Genomic DNA, 16641 nt, shown 5'->3' on the forward strand with positions numbered 1-16641 from the left:
ATATGTATGTATGTATTTTGATAATGGCTTGAAAATGCTTTAGCCACAGTGCTTGCAAAAAAGAAAGTGGCTTTATGAACACATACTACAAATTAAACGGTGAGAGGCCATTCAAAAGCTGATAAATAAGCTACCCAAATTTGCGGCAAATTTGCTTCGATTCATTTATTGGCATTTTAGTTAGGGCTTTCCAAAACTTATTTTTTTCATTTTTACTTTGTTACGGTGGTTTTTTTCTCTATTATATACATACATATTTCTTCTACTGGTGTCTCTACATTCGTCTACAAAATTTGACTAGCGTTAATTTGCAAAAGTGAACAACTTGGGTTTTCTTTTCACTAAGTAAATATGTATGTATGTAAAATATACATAAATACATGGGTATATGTTTACAAATGTAAATAAGTATATGCATACATATGCACAAATGTTTTTATGCGACTCTTATCATCCGTCCATTCGTCTCTTTTACTGTCTGAACCGTTAATATGCTTAATTTTTATTAAAGCTCAGCTCAGTGAAATATCCGGTTTGTTTTTAACATAATTTTGTTGTTGCTCTCGCCTTCTGTATTGTTAAAGTAGCAAGTGCACACATACATAAATAGCTAATAACAGCGATTTAGATCAAAATTTTGCGACAGCAGAGGTTAGGCTCCTCAAAGAAATGTTTGAATGATAAAAATATTCCCACTTAATATATGTAAGCACATCCAAACGTACACACATATGTAAATACCTGCATATGCACAAATGAATTAATGCACGCAAGTAGGTAAGTATGTATGTATATTTGTAATTTTCGCAAGAGCATACTAGAATTACTTCATTGGATATGAAGAACGAATAGCAAATTGAGTTAGAGGACAGCAGGAAGTAATTTCCTTAGATTATATTTAATTTTGTTTATAACCATGTGCTATTTTATACATACTATGTATGTATTTCACGTCTTTCTTTTACAACTGATTTCATTACTCATTTTTGCACTTCGTCGGCGCTTTTTTTTCTGAGTGCTTGTTAGCCGACGTAATCGATAAAATTCACATGTGGAGGCGAGTGAAAAAAATCCAACAGGAAAATTTTCTCCAATTAGATTTTAACTTTACGTCCTTCCAAATTCACACACGTTCACACAATTTGTTAGCTCACATTTTAGATTTCACACTGGGTATACTCCTTGCGCAGTTTGTAATTTAATCCATGCACAAGAATTTTAATTCGAACACTTGTGAATATTTACTTTTTATAAAGTTAATAAATTGAACTCTTCTTCAACGCGTTCCAACACTTTCCCCAATTTTTCTACTGCTTCGGCAGCCGGGTCTGACAAACTGACAGCAAATTCGTTGGAGCTCTACTGAAATACCCCAAGTAGTGTTGCCGAGTCGCTGTAATTTTCTACTACGTTTTCATTTGTGGAACTTAAGACTGAAAGGAGTGTGTCTTAGGTAGGCTGCTTAATGAAAAATTAACTTAAATTCCTTTTATCTATACATTTTAAATTTTAGAAATGCCTTATTACTTTCAATAGGTTACTGTTGTATTAATTAAAACTGGCAGTAGATAATTTAATCCATTCCGAAAAAGGTATACCCTTACTGCAAAGACGCTAAAAGGAAACTACTGTTTATTTTGTTTTTTTTTTTTATGGCATAAATAAATACGGAGGTTTGCCATTGCCTGCACAGGAGTGACCGCTGTTGAGAAAAATCATTTTTCTATATTCTTTTGCGATGTTGCTTAGACCAGGCCTTGAACCCAGGACCTGCGGAGTGGTAAATCACCAGCTATAGTACTTCCAAATCATTGCTTTCCTACATCAATTACTTAATTTGAGATATTCATGGCACATGCCATGGGTTAATTTCCTTCAATGTGACAGCCCACATAAACAGCTGTTTTTGGCAGCCGATTATTCAATAGGCTTGCGGGTATTTCACGTTCAGTTGTCATACGTGGAAATAGAAAAAAGTTTTTTAATACAATTTTGAATAAAACTAATGTTAAGTATATAAATTAAATATGATATTCGTTCGTACAGTTCTATCATGTCGATGTTCACTAATTTCCATCGCACGGCATGGTTGCAATAGTGTGACATCAACAAGAAGCAGCATAAATGGACGCTTTTTGGCCACTTTCAGCCGCTCAAAGGCACCAGCACTCACACTTGTCGCACAACAGCATCGTCCATATGCGTCTACCACAAGTGCAGCAAGCAGTCCCAATGAGTCAGGTGACATACGTGTCTACTATGGCAGTTTAGCGCCAAGAATGAAAGCTGTGAAGTTGTTTTCACTTACAACCAGCTTGGCAGGAATGGCTGCACAGCCGGTTCTAATGGAACAAGGTTTGAAAATGGGTGGCACCCCAATGGCTGTATTTCTGTGCGGTTTCGCCGGCTTCTTTACATTTGTAACGCCGCTTTTACTGCACTTTGTTACAAAAAAGTATGTAACTGAAATTCATTACAATCCACAAGCCGATGAATATACGGCGACAACGATTTCAATTATCCTTTATCAGATAAAGGTATGTAGTAATATAAATTTCTGTAAGATAATACTTTTGTTATTATTTTTTACTTTCAGACGAAATTCAAGACCAGCGATGTTAAGGTGCCTGAAGTGCCTGGTATGTTTACCTCCTTCTTAGTGCATGACAAACCATTGTTTGTTGATCCCTCACTGTTTGAGGATCCTGAGCATTATGTGCGTATCATGGGATACGATAAGCCAGTGGATTTTAAATTAGAACTATCCGAAAGTGCAGCTAAATCAGCAGAAACGGTTAAGAAGTAGCAATAAATCGGTTGTTGCTAAAACGTATTAGAATAATTATTAAAGTTACAAATTAGCAGACGAATATGTTCGTCTAAATTATTTTTTATCTAACAAGGTTTCTTTAATACAAAACGAAATAAAAGCAGCCTTTTTAATTTTACTTGTTCCCAAAAAATATTTCCTGTTAAAATTTCATGGACTACTATTCAATCAGTGTAATACTTAAATGATGGAATTTCCACTCGGATTGCTTATAGTCGAAAAAAAATATAATATATATATTAAAGAATGTTTAAATATTTGTTTTAATTTAACCTGTTTCTGCCAGCAGAACTTTCCATTGTCTCTCAAAACATAGAAATCATTTATTCCATACGCTACACTGGCATTAAAAGCACCTATTACTAGTTCTAAAGCCGCAGCCAGCTGATTTTGTTTACCTGCTGGGCAAATAAGTAAAATCCCAAGAGCGGCGTGTTTTTGTAATAAAATTAATATTTAAGAAAAAGTGAACTTAATATACTGAAAATCATGTCCAATAATGAACTTAAAATATATTTAGAATTTAGGTAAGCAGTCTAAATTCTTTATACAGTTACTGGAATCAATAATATACTTATTTATAATTTTGTAAACTCTTAGTGCAGGCGCCGAGTTGCTGTTTGGAAACATTAAGCGGCGGCAAGTAACATTGAAGGGCGATGAAAAATGTAAGCTAACAACAATAATTACATACTATTTTTACATGGAATATAACAATTCCTTTTATAAGGGACCATACGTAAGCTGCTTAAGTGGATGCACGCAAACATTTTAACAGAGCGGCCGGAATTATTCATTCAAGATGATTCAGTGTAAGTGCCTCGTTTGTTTGGTATACATATATGTATTTCCGAAAGTATGTAGCTTAGGATGTGGATTAATTTATGTACATACTTACATCTATATTTATAACTTCACTGCTAATATTGGAAATTATACTTGACATTCCCTTTCCATGAGCAGGCGACCCGGCATTTTGGTGCTAGTAAACGATACCGATTGGGAACTACTGGTAAGCAATTTTTTAAAGAGGATATTACGTTTATGTTGTTTTAAATTTAATTTAGCATTTACTTTGCTTGTAGGGCGAGCTTGATTATGAGATTCAACCTAATGACAACGTTCTATTCATTTCCACACTGCATGGCGGATAGTTGGAGGCAACAAATAGCTTAAACGGGCTTAAACTTAAATATTTTTACTTTTTTAACAAGGTTAAACTACTACTATGTACTAGTTCATCAAATAAATTCGAAATAATTAAGATGTATTAAAAAATATACACTATTTCGTCAAATATGGGATTTCTTACAAAAATTTCCTTTCGGTTTGCGCATTAGCTACATGAATGGGGTGTGTATGTATTCGCTAAATGAATTATATGAAAAAACAGCACATTGGGTAGCTGTTTTAGCTACGCAACAGTGGTGCATTATCGTCGCGCGCTGCTGTTTTAAACTACAAGTCGCGGGTTCGAATACCAGTCGGCGCCCCAATGTTTATTTATAATTGACGTAGTGTGCAGTTTTTATGATGTAAGAATTTTATCCCGAATTGTCATGTGGGCCTTTACCGTTCGCGGTGAAGGGACGTAATGCTGATAAAACTGCACTTTTTTATAATTAAAAAAAAAATAAACTTTTTAAAATAATAACTAAGGTTTAAACAAACCAAATATGTATAAGCGTTTTTGTCTGACTCTTCCAGAATAATTAAAAAATTTTATTTTTTTTTAAAAGAGTTACGAATAAGACAAGAATAAAAACTAAGCATTTGATTTTGCTTAAAATTCCACCCTCTTACTCGATTTATTTAAATAAATTTAAGTTCAAAGGTAGCAAATTTTTAGAAAAAAGCAATGGCTTAGTTTTAATTCATAAAACTCAATATTCAATCCTGGTAACTGTTTTGAAAGCTCTTTTATGTCTCTCGAAATAATAGTTGAAAGATTTGCTAAGGGTCTTAGCGTTTTGCTGTTTCTCTTTTAGCAATAAGTTTCATACAAATCAAATTAAATTAAAAAACTTTTGTGTATATACATATGCAGTACATACATATATTTTTTTTAATAAACTAAAAATCAATAAAAAAATTAGACTAAAAAAAAATAATATTTATAAAATAATATATAAAATTATAATTTAAATCGTTCCCTCGACAGCCGGGTCTACGTAACCCGAACGACCCAAATTTATATCTGGCCAAGAATTGTCACTCCAGCAACACTCCCAAAAATTCTTTGGGAAATATGCATGCTGTTAAAACAACAACAACAGAGAATTTAAATAAAAGAGAGAAAAAGTTAAATTGTTAAAAAAAAGATTGATAAAATAAGCTTCTTAAAATTGATGAAATGAAAAAAAATTCTCTAAAACAATAAAAAACTTAATCTTAAAAAAAAACAATATGTTCCTGAAACTAAATGAAAAAAAAATATTTTTAAAATTATATCTAAAAATAAAAAGCAAATCCAATTAAAGTCAAATGAATGTAAAAAGGAAAAAAATAAGTTCCTAAAATATAAATGAAATTGAACAAATATATCTAAATGTAAAAATTGAAAGGAACTTTAAATAAAAAAACCGTTTCTAAAAATTAAACAAAATTAAAAAAATTTTCTTTTTAAAACAATATAATTTAAAAGTAAGTTAAAAAATAAATATAAATATAAATTGAAGGATATTAAAAAAATATATGGATGTATAGGTAGTGTATATATTTCCTCTTTAAGACAATAAAATTTATAATTAAAATGAAATAAAATTAAAAAAGTTCCTTAAGATTAACTAAAAAAAAATATTTTTCTCTGTAAAACAATGAATAAATTAAAAAAAAATTAAAAGAAAATTAGAAGAGAAATAAATTTCTAAAATCAAATGGATTATTTTTCCTTTTTAAAACAATAGTATCTAAAAATAAATTTCTGAGCGCCGAATATAGCGAAGATCTCAACTTCCCATAGGCATGCGTACTATCATACCTGCTCTGGCGTTATTTTTGATTTAAATTTTTTTTTTAATCGTTTTAATCTTCAGTTTTAATTTCCTAGATCATAAAAGATTTAAATCGGCCATAAAACGCAGTCCACATTATAACGGTTAAAAATTATGGAAAAAACAAACATTCAAAATAGCGATTACTTTTTATAAAAAATAAAAATTCTAAACAGCGATTATTTTTGATCGAAAAAAATTAAAACCTTAAGTAGCGATTACTTTTTTTATCAAAATGTAAAAAAGTAAAAGTAAAAATCTTAATAATTACTCTTTTTTTTTTGGTTTCGCAAAAATCGTTTTCCTAAAAATAGAAACACACAATTTTCATATTTCTTTTTATTACATTTTCTTTGTTTTCGTGAACATGCAATTTTTCTCGTAAATACTACATATACATGCATATTTTATTGCGTATGGTAGATAGCACAATACAAAGGTAAAATTAAATATTAATTACAAAAATAATATACGCCTTAAAATTTTAATAATAAAATTACAAACAATACATTTAAATGTATAATAATAATGCTAATTTAAAATTTCATAAAATACAATATTTATTTGTGATACAATTACATATATGTGTGACTATGCTAGTGAAGCTTAATATGTACATACATAAAGGTTTTTGAATTTTTATTAATTTATAAGGAGGAAAAACTCGTTTTTTCCCCAATTTCAGGGAACACCCCTATCATTTATGAATGTTTGTATGTAGTCCTTGTGTGGATGCAAAACTACTATTACTGGCAAATAGTAAAGCTTAATGAAATAACTGTTTAAAATTTTCTAAATAAATACACAAAAAAAAAAATGTAGTTGGAACTATTTTTTTTTTTTGCAAATTTATAATTGACACATCCAAAAGAGAATTCAAGCTACAATTGATTATGTTTGGAATTTAAGCATTTCGTTAACTGGCGGACAGATGAAAAAACTAGTGGCCTTATTCATAGAAAAAATAAAGTAGGTTTAAAGAGCTTTATAAAATGACGTTTTTATACATTTTTCACTTTATAACCTTTCTTTATAGCTACTTTAATTTTTATGAATAAGTTCATAAACATAAACATATATTTCACTTATAGAAACCTAAATGAACTGATAAGTATTTCATTATATAGCACATGCATTAAGCACTTGAAAAAGAAATATATTACAACATTAATTTTCACCTTTTGTCACGGATTATGACAATTGTGAAATTTTTTGTATTATAAGAAAAATGCATTGCTGTTATTATTTTAATATTTTTTTTTAGTAATTCGATAACAATTTATGCACTCATAAAGTTCGCTATGGCTTAAGGTTAAAAATTATATCGAATATTAAATAAAAAATATACGCATATGTATAACAAATTAACAACAAATTAAAAATCGCTTTCTATGCATTTCCATGTATGTATGTATATAAGTATGTAAGCGCATGTCATTTCATGTACATATGCATGTGTGCATTTTATTTTTTAGTTTTAGTAACTGTTGGACACACATACATACATACATTAAAAAAACGCTTAGCATTTAAATATCGTAATTTTCTACTTTTTTTTGCTTTAATTTAAATTAATTATAAAATATTTTTTTCTTATCTTGTAAATTTTTTCAAAAATTATAACTACTTTTTTGCTTCATCCTTTAAACGGTACTATGTGCTGCTCTTCATAATTCATTTCCGGTGCAGAAATCTGCCGAGTTCCTATAGATTTACGCTATCCGCTTTGAATTCACGCAGGTATGGATTGCATTGACCACCAATGCTGCTGCGTTCCTGCAAGGCTGCCGGTGCTGATTGTTGGTGTTGTAGTTCTTTGTGTTTTTCATGTTTTTCTTGCTGTTGTTGTTTCGAGTGATGTAAACGTTGACGGCGCATAATTACGGTGGTACTATTGGCGCCGCCGCCGCCGCCGCCGCTGCCAATTGTGGCTGTTGTGCTAGTGGCTGTCGGTGATGACAAGTTGGTGGCAATTGTTAGGCTCGCTGATGCCGCCACAGTATTGGCATTTAACCAGCTACATGTCGCGTCCGAATGCTCCTGATCCGGCGTCATTGAGATGTCGGATAGAATGCCGCTCTCTGCATGATGAAGATATGAGTGATTTTTTGACAGATAACCGTTAAAATTACACATATATATATATATATATATAAGTAGTAGACAAAAAGTAGGAGGGAAGTCATACATATATATGTATGTATGTAGACAAAGGAGGATGCAACAGTATATACAGCACAGTACAAATAAATAGTGACAAAGTTAGAAAAGTATATACAAGTTTGATTTTTTTTATATACAAGCAAGCAAAATATCAAAAACAACAACACAACCAAAAACAAAGGCCTGAGTACCAGGTACTCGTTAAATTTGAAGTGTAAACATCTGTGTACGGCTTGACAAAGCATTAAGCGCTTCAGTTACACACATCTGTAAATAGGTTAAGTTGAAAATTAAAATGATCCCGACCTAGGCCCAAAACTGCCCTGAAGTAGTACTGAAAAGGTCGTGATCTTGTCCCGGAAGGAACTCGGAAAAGAACTGAAACGCTCCCGTATGATCCCTTACTAGTCCCGAAATGTTTGGGAAATAGTGCTGAACTAGTTTTGAAATGGTCCTGAAATTGTGCTGAACTATCCCAAATGGTTCCAAAATAGTTGCGAAACGAGCCCGAACTAGTCCTGATGTAGTCGTGAACTAGTCCCGAGATGTTCCTGAAATATCTCCGAAATGGTCCTGAATCGGTTCCGAAATGTTGTAGAAATGATTTTGAACTAGTCCCGAAATGGTCTGAAATAGTTCTGAGCAGGTCCCAAAATTATCTTAAACAAGTCTTGAAACGGTTCCGAAATGTTCCATTATCAGTTCGTAAATGATCCCGACCTAGGCCAAAAATGATCCTAAAATAGTGCCGAAATGGTGCTGAATTTGTCCCAAAATTATTCTAAACTAGTCGCAAAATGTTCCTGATCTAGTTTCGAAATGGTCTAGATCCAGTTCCGAAAATGTCCTAAATAGTGGCCCCAAAATGACCCCAAACTAGTCACGAAATATTCCGAAAATAGTATTGAACTGAAATAGTTCCGAAATGGTCCTGAATAGGTCCCAAAATGGTGTCGAAATGATACCGAACTATTCCCGAAATGGTCCTAAAATAGTTCTGAACAGCTCCCGAAATGGTCGAAAAAAGTTGTGAGCTTATCCCGTAACTATGTATATCGAACAAGTCGTGAAACGGTCCCGTAATGGTCACTTTTTAATCTCAAAATAATCCCAAACTTGGCCTAAAATAGTACCGATATGGCCTTGAACTTGTCTCAAAATGATCTCCAATTAGCCTCGAAATGCCACAGAAAGCGAGTCCCAAAAAGGTCGTGAAAAATTTCTGAATAGCTCATGAAATTATCCTGAACTAGTCTCGAAAAGGTCCTACTATAGTCCTAAGCTAGAAGTGGTACTGAACTAACCCAGCAATATTCAATTGTAAACACAACAAGCAATTACAGATTTGCTGCTGGGTTGCACAGGAAGCAGTTACAAATTGTCTGCTGGGTTAACGCAAATTTTACTCCTACCGAGAGCTTAGATGTTTACACATCAATAATACATAAATATTTTACAAATAACTAATAATACTGATAATTAAAGTACAATTAACCAGCTCATTACACATATAAAAAGATGTGCGTATAACAACATATGTACATACAAACAGTATTATATAAAGGTATGCAAAAACAAATATAATAACTTAAAAAATTTATACATATATGTACATATCGCACACAATCTTCAAAGGTGACACAACTCAAACTAACACGTTCGTCAGAAAATGTGAAAAACTATATCTTACTTAGCACATGCTAATCATATGAACAAGGAAGACTTTACCTTAGTTTTTTCAAGAAATTATAACAAAAATTTGCTCCAGCCTTTGCTGCATAGTAAATAAAAGCTCTGTGTACATTTTTAGTGCATAATTTCAAAAATGCTAAATCTTGAGTTGCGCCATTTTTGAAGATCGTGTGCTATATGTATATTAGACACTTAAACAGAATAGGGATTAGTAAAAAATAACTCAACAGACAACAAAAACAGAAAACAAAAAACGACAACTTATACAAACAATACAATTAAAAAAAAAAAAAAATACTTAGAAAAAATAACTCAATTCAAGCTCAATACCCATCGATAGTTGACTGACAAGCGTTGTCGAGCGTTTCGAACGCGTCGTAGTGCCGTTGTTCGCGCCGCCATTTAAGCCACCTCCATTTACTCCACTGCCGCCGCGACCACTATGACCACTGCGCCCACTACGTCCACTACTGCCGCTACTACTCAGCGTATTTGTATTCGCGCCACTGCCACCATTTGATGTGGCCGCAGCTACGTTGCCGCCACCACCACCACTTAGCATTAATGTTTGCGTCTCATTGATTAGTTCGAGCGCATGATGACTGCTTATCGTGCCAGCTGCTGACTTGCCATGACAGCCGCCGCCGCCGCCGCCACCGCTGCTGCTGGTGCTGTCTACACGCTCATGGCCTGAGGAACTGCCAGTGCTGAGCGAGGAACTGCTTGTGCCACTTGACAGCGAACTCTCAGAGATGAGCGAATTGGGACGACGTGCGTTCTTTGTGCCATCCAAATGCAAACCGGCGAAGGAGTGTCGCAGCTTGGGTGCTGCAAGGAAGCGGTGATTTGATTAGAATTACATATATATGTATATAGAAATTTAAGGTGTACCACTTACCTTTGCCCAGTTGTGATATCGTTATGGAGCGATCATTGATTTGATTATTGCTCGGTCGTATGTCCAGGCAGGGTTTACTGCCAATACCCATCGAAGACATTTCGGCTAGGCGAATTTCTATAAAATAGAAAAGGGAGTAGGGAAAATTAGGAACTAAAAAGTTTTTTTTTAAATAAATATTTAACAAATTTTATACTAAACGCAAAAACTTTAACATAATTTTAGAAAAATTTGAAGAGTAATAGTTAACTAAGGGTTACATTTTGTGACAAAAGGGTTAACTCTTTACCAAAAACCATTTCGTTATTTTTTAGATCTAAAAAAAATTGTTGCTGTTGTAGCGGCTACTTAACCCTGCAATAAAAACTCAATCCTTCAGTCGATGTCCAGCTCTACTAAAGTTAGGCCCAGCAATCGAGTCTTCACAAGGAGGAGTCTAACCTGTCACAAGTTTTTCTTGTTCGGCGCTGGAACCGTTTAACGATTTCGGCCAAGTCCAATAGAGGACACTATGCTAACTGATGCCAATGGAAATGCCAAGTGAATAACCTGGCCTTTCCCTCGCAGAGGTGGCCTTCCTCTTTCAATACTACCACCAGCGTGGAATACTTTTAGGGAGAGAAACAATTTTCCAGCTACATTATTTAGATGGTATTTGTGCCAGAGAAACGCGGGTCTCTCATGACAGCTATACATTTGCAATGTGTGTTTATTGGCGGCATTTACAGGACTAGAATTCGTTTGTCTCACGGTTAATGGCTTTTATAGCCCGTCTGTACAACGTCCAATTCAGTGCCTTTTGTTCGTGGATCTGGCTTTCATCCATTAGTTCATAGCGAGTTTCCCAGTACCGTCGGAGAGGCCCGTGTTGCGGCTTGGTACTTTGCGGGGAATTGCGGTTCGCGGAGAAAAAAGTAGATCGTCCAAAGTAACCATTAGTAGTATTGCAGCCTGAACAACTTTTGTCCAAGTGATGATTGTCAAACACTTAGTCCGTATTCAAGGTTTTCAAACGGCCACACGCTACTGCCTTCATAAATTGCTAGGAATAGGACAGTTATCTGTCGATTAGAATCTCCTTTGTCAGCAGGCAAAGGTCGGCGTTCTCCGGAAGGTCTCGTTAACGTAGCCGCAACGACCATTATGTTTATCTGGCTAAGGAATGTCGCTTCGACACCTATTTATACCAAAAGTGTTTAAGGAATTCTTGTGCTTTTAAAACAACTCCGGATTGCAGGCTAAGTTAGTAATGGGATCATTCTCCTAGATTTCTACATATTAGAAATGATGAGAGTATTATTAGACAAGTTGGGGACCTTAGTGAAGTAGGCTAGTACCACTGGGTCCAGCTTTAGCATGCGTATTACTTATGAATTCCTAACTTTTGTTAAATAGTAGGCTATGATACATATATGTATATATATAATTTTCGACACCTATTTATCGATTTCGTTATCGAAATAATTATTTATCGGTATGATATCGATATTTCGAGCATTATGTTTATCGATAAATGTATTACAATAATCATGTTTGCGTTAATCGCTATTATTAGTGGAAAACCGATGCATTTTCGTACAACACTGATATCGATAGGTACATACGCATTTTCCAATATAGTCATCGATATATTGGATGATAAATTTTATATTCGTGCTGTCGATTTCACATTTTTTTGTTTAGATACTGCTAACGATACGTTCATCGATATTGGTTACCACAGCTGACTCATAACCGATATATGTAGTTTCTTGTAAACAATTTCCACTACTTTTGAGTTAAAGGCTATTTTTAAACTCGGAAGTAATTTACCAGAAACCAATCTCGAAAATCCACTAATCAACTTACCTCGATTTCGATTCGCTTGTTTCCATAATAACTTCGATATTTCCTCGGTCCAAGCATTTTTAATATCCTCCGACATACATTGCATTGTCCAAGTGTCGTCTGGCTTTCGTTTGCGGAACCAAATCTCAAATTTTGTTTTCGAATCACCAACATGCGCCGTCAAGCCAATATCCGATGTCTTAATGCTGTTCTTATAGATATATATGTCCAGGTTCTAAGTAACCATAAAAAGAATAAGATAGGTATATATATATAGGAAAATATTTTCTAAGTGTTCTCTTGTAACAACTCATTCTTACCTTCTGATCTGGAAACCGACGTGCCTTACTGAACAGCACCAGATCTTCGAAGAGAAATATTTGTCGCAGCGATTTTTTACCACCACGGCCCTGCCATACCAAAAATTCGTTTTGTCTCAGAAGGCGACCTTGCTCCTTCACATTTACATCGCAATCCCGTAGCGAATCCATAGCCAATAAATCGTTGCCGTGTCGCAGCTGAAATTTGACCATCTCTTCAGCGCGTTGCAATTCCTCGACATCGGCGGCGATTTCTTGGAGAGCAGCGCCCTAAATGGGGAGTTTGAGTGGGTTAGAGAAAGTAGGATTAAAATTATGGATCTTTTTTTAAAGGGTGGTAATTAGAAAGCTTTGCTCGTTTCAAATTTTAAACGTTTGAAGCTCGCTTCTATGTAACCATGTACAGATCTGTGAAAGCTCTAAAGTAAAGTTACAACCTTTTTCGATATGACATAAAAGCTCTATCGCATCGATAATGCTATAAAGCTTAAGTGAAAGTTTGCTTACCTCAACAGCATTACACGCTTTCACCAACTGTTGCAAAAGCAAAGCATATTTTCCCATACGCTGCACAGGTTTCAGCAAATATGAGGCCAAGTCCATTTTGTCATTCAATTCGAATTGTTTAGACTGTAAACAGAAAATTTAAAAATAAAGAGCTTGCTATGAGGGCACCTTAAATTAACGATTATTTCCTGACTTCGGTAATAATAAACCACAAGTTACAAAAAATTTAATAACACAAAAAGAAAAAAATAGCTAACAAAAGAATTTTGAAAAACGTATTAAATAAAAAAAGAGAAAAAAGAGTATGAAATTAAATAAAAAACATTATCAATAACAAAAAAAAAAAAAAAAATAAAGTGATATATGTATACAAAAATAAATAATATATAGCACAAAAAAAAGAAATAAAGTATAATATATCAAGAAACATGTAAATAAAATAAAAGAAAACAATAAAATAAAAATCAAAATAAAAAAGATAGAAAATAAATAAAAATTAAATTTATCAAAAAATACATACAAGAAATAAAAAAATTAAATAAAAGTAAGAAATGAAAGCAAATAAATTCAAATTAAAGTAAACACAGAATAAAAAATAAAACAAGTTATAGTCTGTACTTGTACAAGAGAAAAATGAAATACAAATACAACAACATAATAGAAAACGAAATAGAAAGAAAGAAAATAAAATAAATAAATAAAAAAAATTAAAAAAAAAATGAGGTGAAAGAAAAAACAAAATATAATAATGAAAGAACAATAGAATAAAATCGTTTAACCAAAAAATAAAAATAAAGTGAAATTAGAAATAAAATAAATAAAAAATAATAAAATACAGTAAAATAAAAAAGAAAGTAAATTTAATCAAGGTAAAATAAATGCAAAAAATAAAATGAAAATTTGTGAATAAAATAAACAAAAATTATGTTAAATAAAAAATAAATATTAAAAAAAATGTAATTAAATAAAAAACTCAAATAAATATAAATATATAAAACAAACTAAATTCAAGAAAAAAAATAAAAACAAATAAATTAAATTAATTGAAATGGCATGAATAAAATTAAACGAAAAATTTGATAAAATTTACTTAAAGAAATAAAAAATCAAAATATGCTGATAGCCCAGCCCTTGCCGCTGGTTCGTTTTGAATTATTTATAATTATATTTTTAATAAATAAATAATAAAACAAAAAAAGTTCTAGCATTTTGATTGATAATAATCTTTTCTTTGTAGATTTTTTCAATCATATTTGCGTCTTTAAAACAACTTTGTGCACACTAGGGATGGGTAAATTCGATATTCAAAGCTTCGATATTAGAATTTTGATCGAATTTTAGCTCCAAAATAGCGAATTTTTGAAATCGAATTTTGTGGTGCTAAAATTGTAAAGAAAATCGAATTTACTCTTCAGTATTTACAATCATTTTGTATTTTTTTATTGATACTTTCGTACTTAAAAAAATAGATGATAAATTTGATACATTTCTCGATTTTTTCTGAAATTTTTTTACGACGCATTTTTTTTTTTGTCTTAATATAATTTGGTTGTGAAGCTAAGAATAAGCTACGAATAATTAATTACATTAGTATAATTTCAATTCAATCACTGTATCGATTTTTGTTATAATTCTTACAAACAACCTTTAAAATTTTCAGTAAAAAAAAAAAAAAAAAATTCGAATACATCGAATTTCGTTTCGAATAATTGAATGGTTAGGAAATGTTCGAAATTCGAAAAAAAACGAATTTCAACTCCCTACAACCCAACCCTAGTGCACACATATTTTGATCAAAAAGGTTTGAATAAAAAAAAAAAATAACGACCGAGGCACGAAAATAAGCTTATAAAATTCCCGATTTTGAGTAATTTTAATTTTAACGAAAAAAATTTCCATATAAACGCTAAATCAATGGCTAATTTTATAATAAATTTTTTATTGAGTATAATAAGTAATTATGTTCACACCATATCTACCTTAAAAAATGCGGTGCCATATTCGCTCATCAGCGTATCACTTTTCGGTTTATTTTTATTATAAAGCGCATACAAGTAAAATTTCGATTCCATTTCTAAGAAGGCGCTGCCAATCTTCAACGGATTACGTTCGTAACGTTCCAGTTCGTTGAGAAAATGCCATTTGTGGAATTCGAAGATCTTCTCAATGTTGCCGAAAATGACATTACGTTGGCCGCGTAACGGCTGTGGTATGTCTTCGCGCAACAACTCGTCAACATAATTTTCAATAACATAATTTAACGAGTGTACATAGTCGCGTTCAGTGCCAATCATTTCACGCATGATCAATAGAAGCGTTCTAGAAAATCCAAGGGAAGAGCAACACAAGGTTAGCGCGCTTAATGAAATTTATGTATGTATGTATGTATATTTAAAAGTAGTTAAGTAAGTATGTATGTACGCACTTTTGTATTTTCGGATCCAAACAACTCAGTTCTTCCAGCTTCGACAATTCCAAACTCGAGGCGTGGTATTGTAGGTGTGCATTTGCCTCCATGGGCGAATGTATATCATTGTAACGCTTAACGGGTCGTTCGTAGCATTCAAAGTCCAATTCATCGCTGTTGTGGCTAAAATTATTGTATATACCTCTTGTACTTGTACCTTGTAATACCTTTTAGACAATAATTGCATTCAACAACACCCCACTCTCAACTTACCTCTTGCCATACAAATTTGCCGCCTCATTGAGACTCTGACATGAGCATACCCGCGTCAATTTGGGATTTCCTTCGCAGCGTTCGCAGCCGCCCACACCAGAGTCGGCAATTTTCGATTGCTCCTCCTCGCCATCCTCCAGCTCCAACTCTTCACCATCCACATCCAGCATTTCATCCATACCCTCCATATTGCGACTTTCGCGCCAACACTGACACGTCTGCCCATCGAAAGAACCAATACCCGAACTGGAGCGATGACTCAAACGATTCATGCGCGGCACTGGTGTGCTAGTGATGACGGCCACGTGTTGTAGTTGCTGCTGCAACTGCTGCTGTTTGCTCAAATTGCTGCTGTGGCGACTATTGCTGAGGTTGAGACTATTTGGTTTGTTGTTGTTGGTTGGCGCATCACTGCACACAACTTGGCGGCTGATATTTTCAGTTGTCTCTGTCGCTGACTGCTCAATGTTGCTGTTTTCTTCTTGCCCCAATTGTTGCTGTTGCTGTAGGCGGTACTTTTCTAGCAGCAGCGTAGCACCAGTCACTTCGGCCAGTCGCTGCATCTCCTGCTGCACATGTGGTTCGAGATTGTGTACCGTCAGCAGGTGTTGCAGCCGTGATGCAGCCTCTATGCGTTCGCGCGCCGACTCTAGTTTTTCGGCGAAGCAGTCGAGCGCTGATTTCAGATTGACGGCGCTGTCATGCAGCGCCTCCACGTTGACTGCGGCATC

At 33.5% G+C, this 16641-nt stretch overlaps 3 protein-coding genes across 3 annotated transcripts in view; 2 read left to right on the forward strand and 1 right to left on the reverse strand.

Moving 5' to 3' along the window:
- The first annotated feature begins 1909 nt into the window (after positions 1–1909).
- On the forward strand, positions 1910–2948 carry LOC118746921 (transmembrane protein 70 homolog, mitochondrial). Its single transcript, XM_036480908.1, has 2 exons — positions 1910–2537; positions 2597–2948. The coding sequence occupies exons 1-2, from the start codon at positions 2028–2030 to the stop codon at positions 2804–2806; spliced, it is 720 nt and encodes a 239-aa protein (XP_036336801.1). The 5' UTR covers positions 1910–2027; the 3' UTR covers positions 2807–2948.
- Positions 2949–3196: 248 nt separating this feature from the next.
- Positions 3197–4110, forward strand: LOC118746922 (ubiquitin-related modifier 1 homolog). The gene is made up of 5 exons (XM_036480909.1): positions 3197–3357; positions 3431–3498; positions 3561–3642; positions 3794–3842; positions 3916–4110. The coding sequence occupies exons 1-5, from the start codon at positions 3320–3322 to the stop codon at positions 3982–3984; spliced, it is 306 nt and encodes a 101-aa protein (XP_036336802.1). The 5' UTR covers positions 3197–3319; the 3' UTR covers positions 3985–4110.
- Positions 4111–7265: 3155 nt separating this feature from the next.
- Positions 7266–16641, reverse strand: part of LOC118746960 — a 463693-nt gene continuing 454317 nt past the window's right edge. Inside the window, exons 10-18 of the mRNA XM_036480954.1 lie at positions 15911–16641; positions 15656–15820; positions 15210–15549; positions 13231–13353; positions 12724–12993; positions 12425–12638; positions 10577–10693; positions 10009–10506; positions 7266–7904 (exon numbers count right to left, since the gene is read on the reverse strand). Coding sequence (XP_036336847.1) covers positions 7528–7904; positions 10009–10506; positions 10577–10693; positions 12425–12638; positions 12724–12993; positions 13231–13353; positions 15210–15549; positions 15656–15820; positions 15911–16641 — 2835 coding nt within the window. The 3' untranslated portion in view covers positions 7266–7527. The remainder of the gene's footprint in view (positions 7905–10008; positions 10507–10576; positions 10694–12424; positions 12639–12723; positions 12994–13230; positions 13354–15209; positions 15550–15655; positions 15821–15910) is intronic.

This window comes from Rhagoletis pomonella, unplaced genomic scaffold (genome assembly GCF_013731165.1).
Source record: "Rhagoletis pomonella isolate Grant_MI unplaced genomic scaffold, Rhpom_1.0 Rhpom_scaffold_00011, whole genome shotgun sequence".
Taxonomy (NCBI): domain Eukaryota; kingdom Metazoa; phylum Arthropoda; class Insecta; order Diptera; family Tephritidae; genus Rhagoletis; species Rhagoletis pomonella.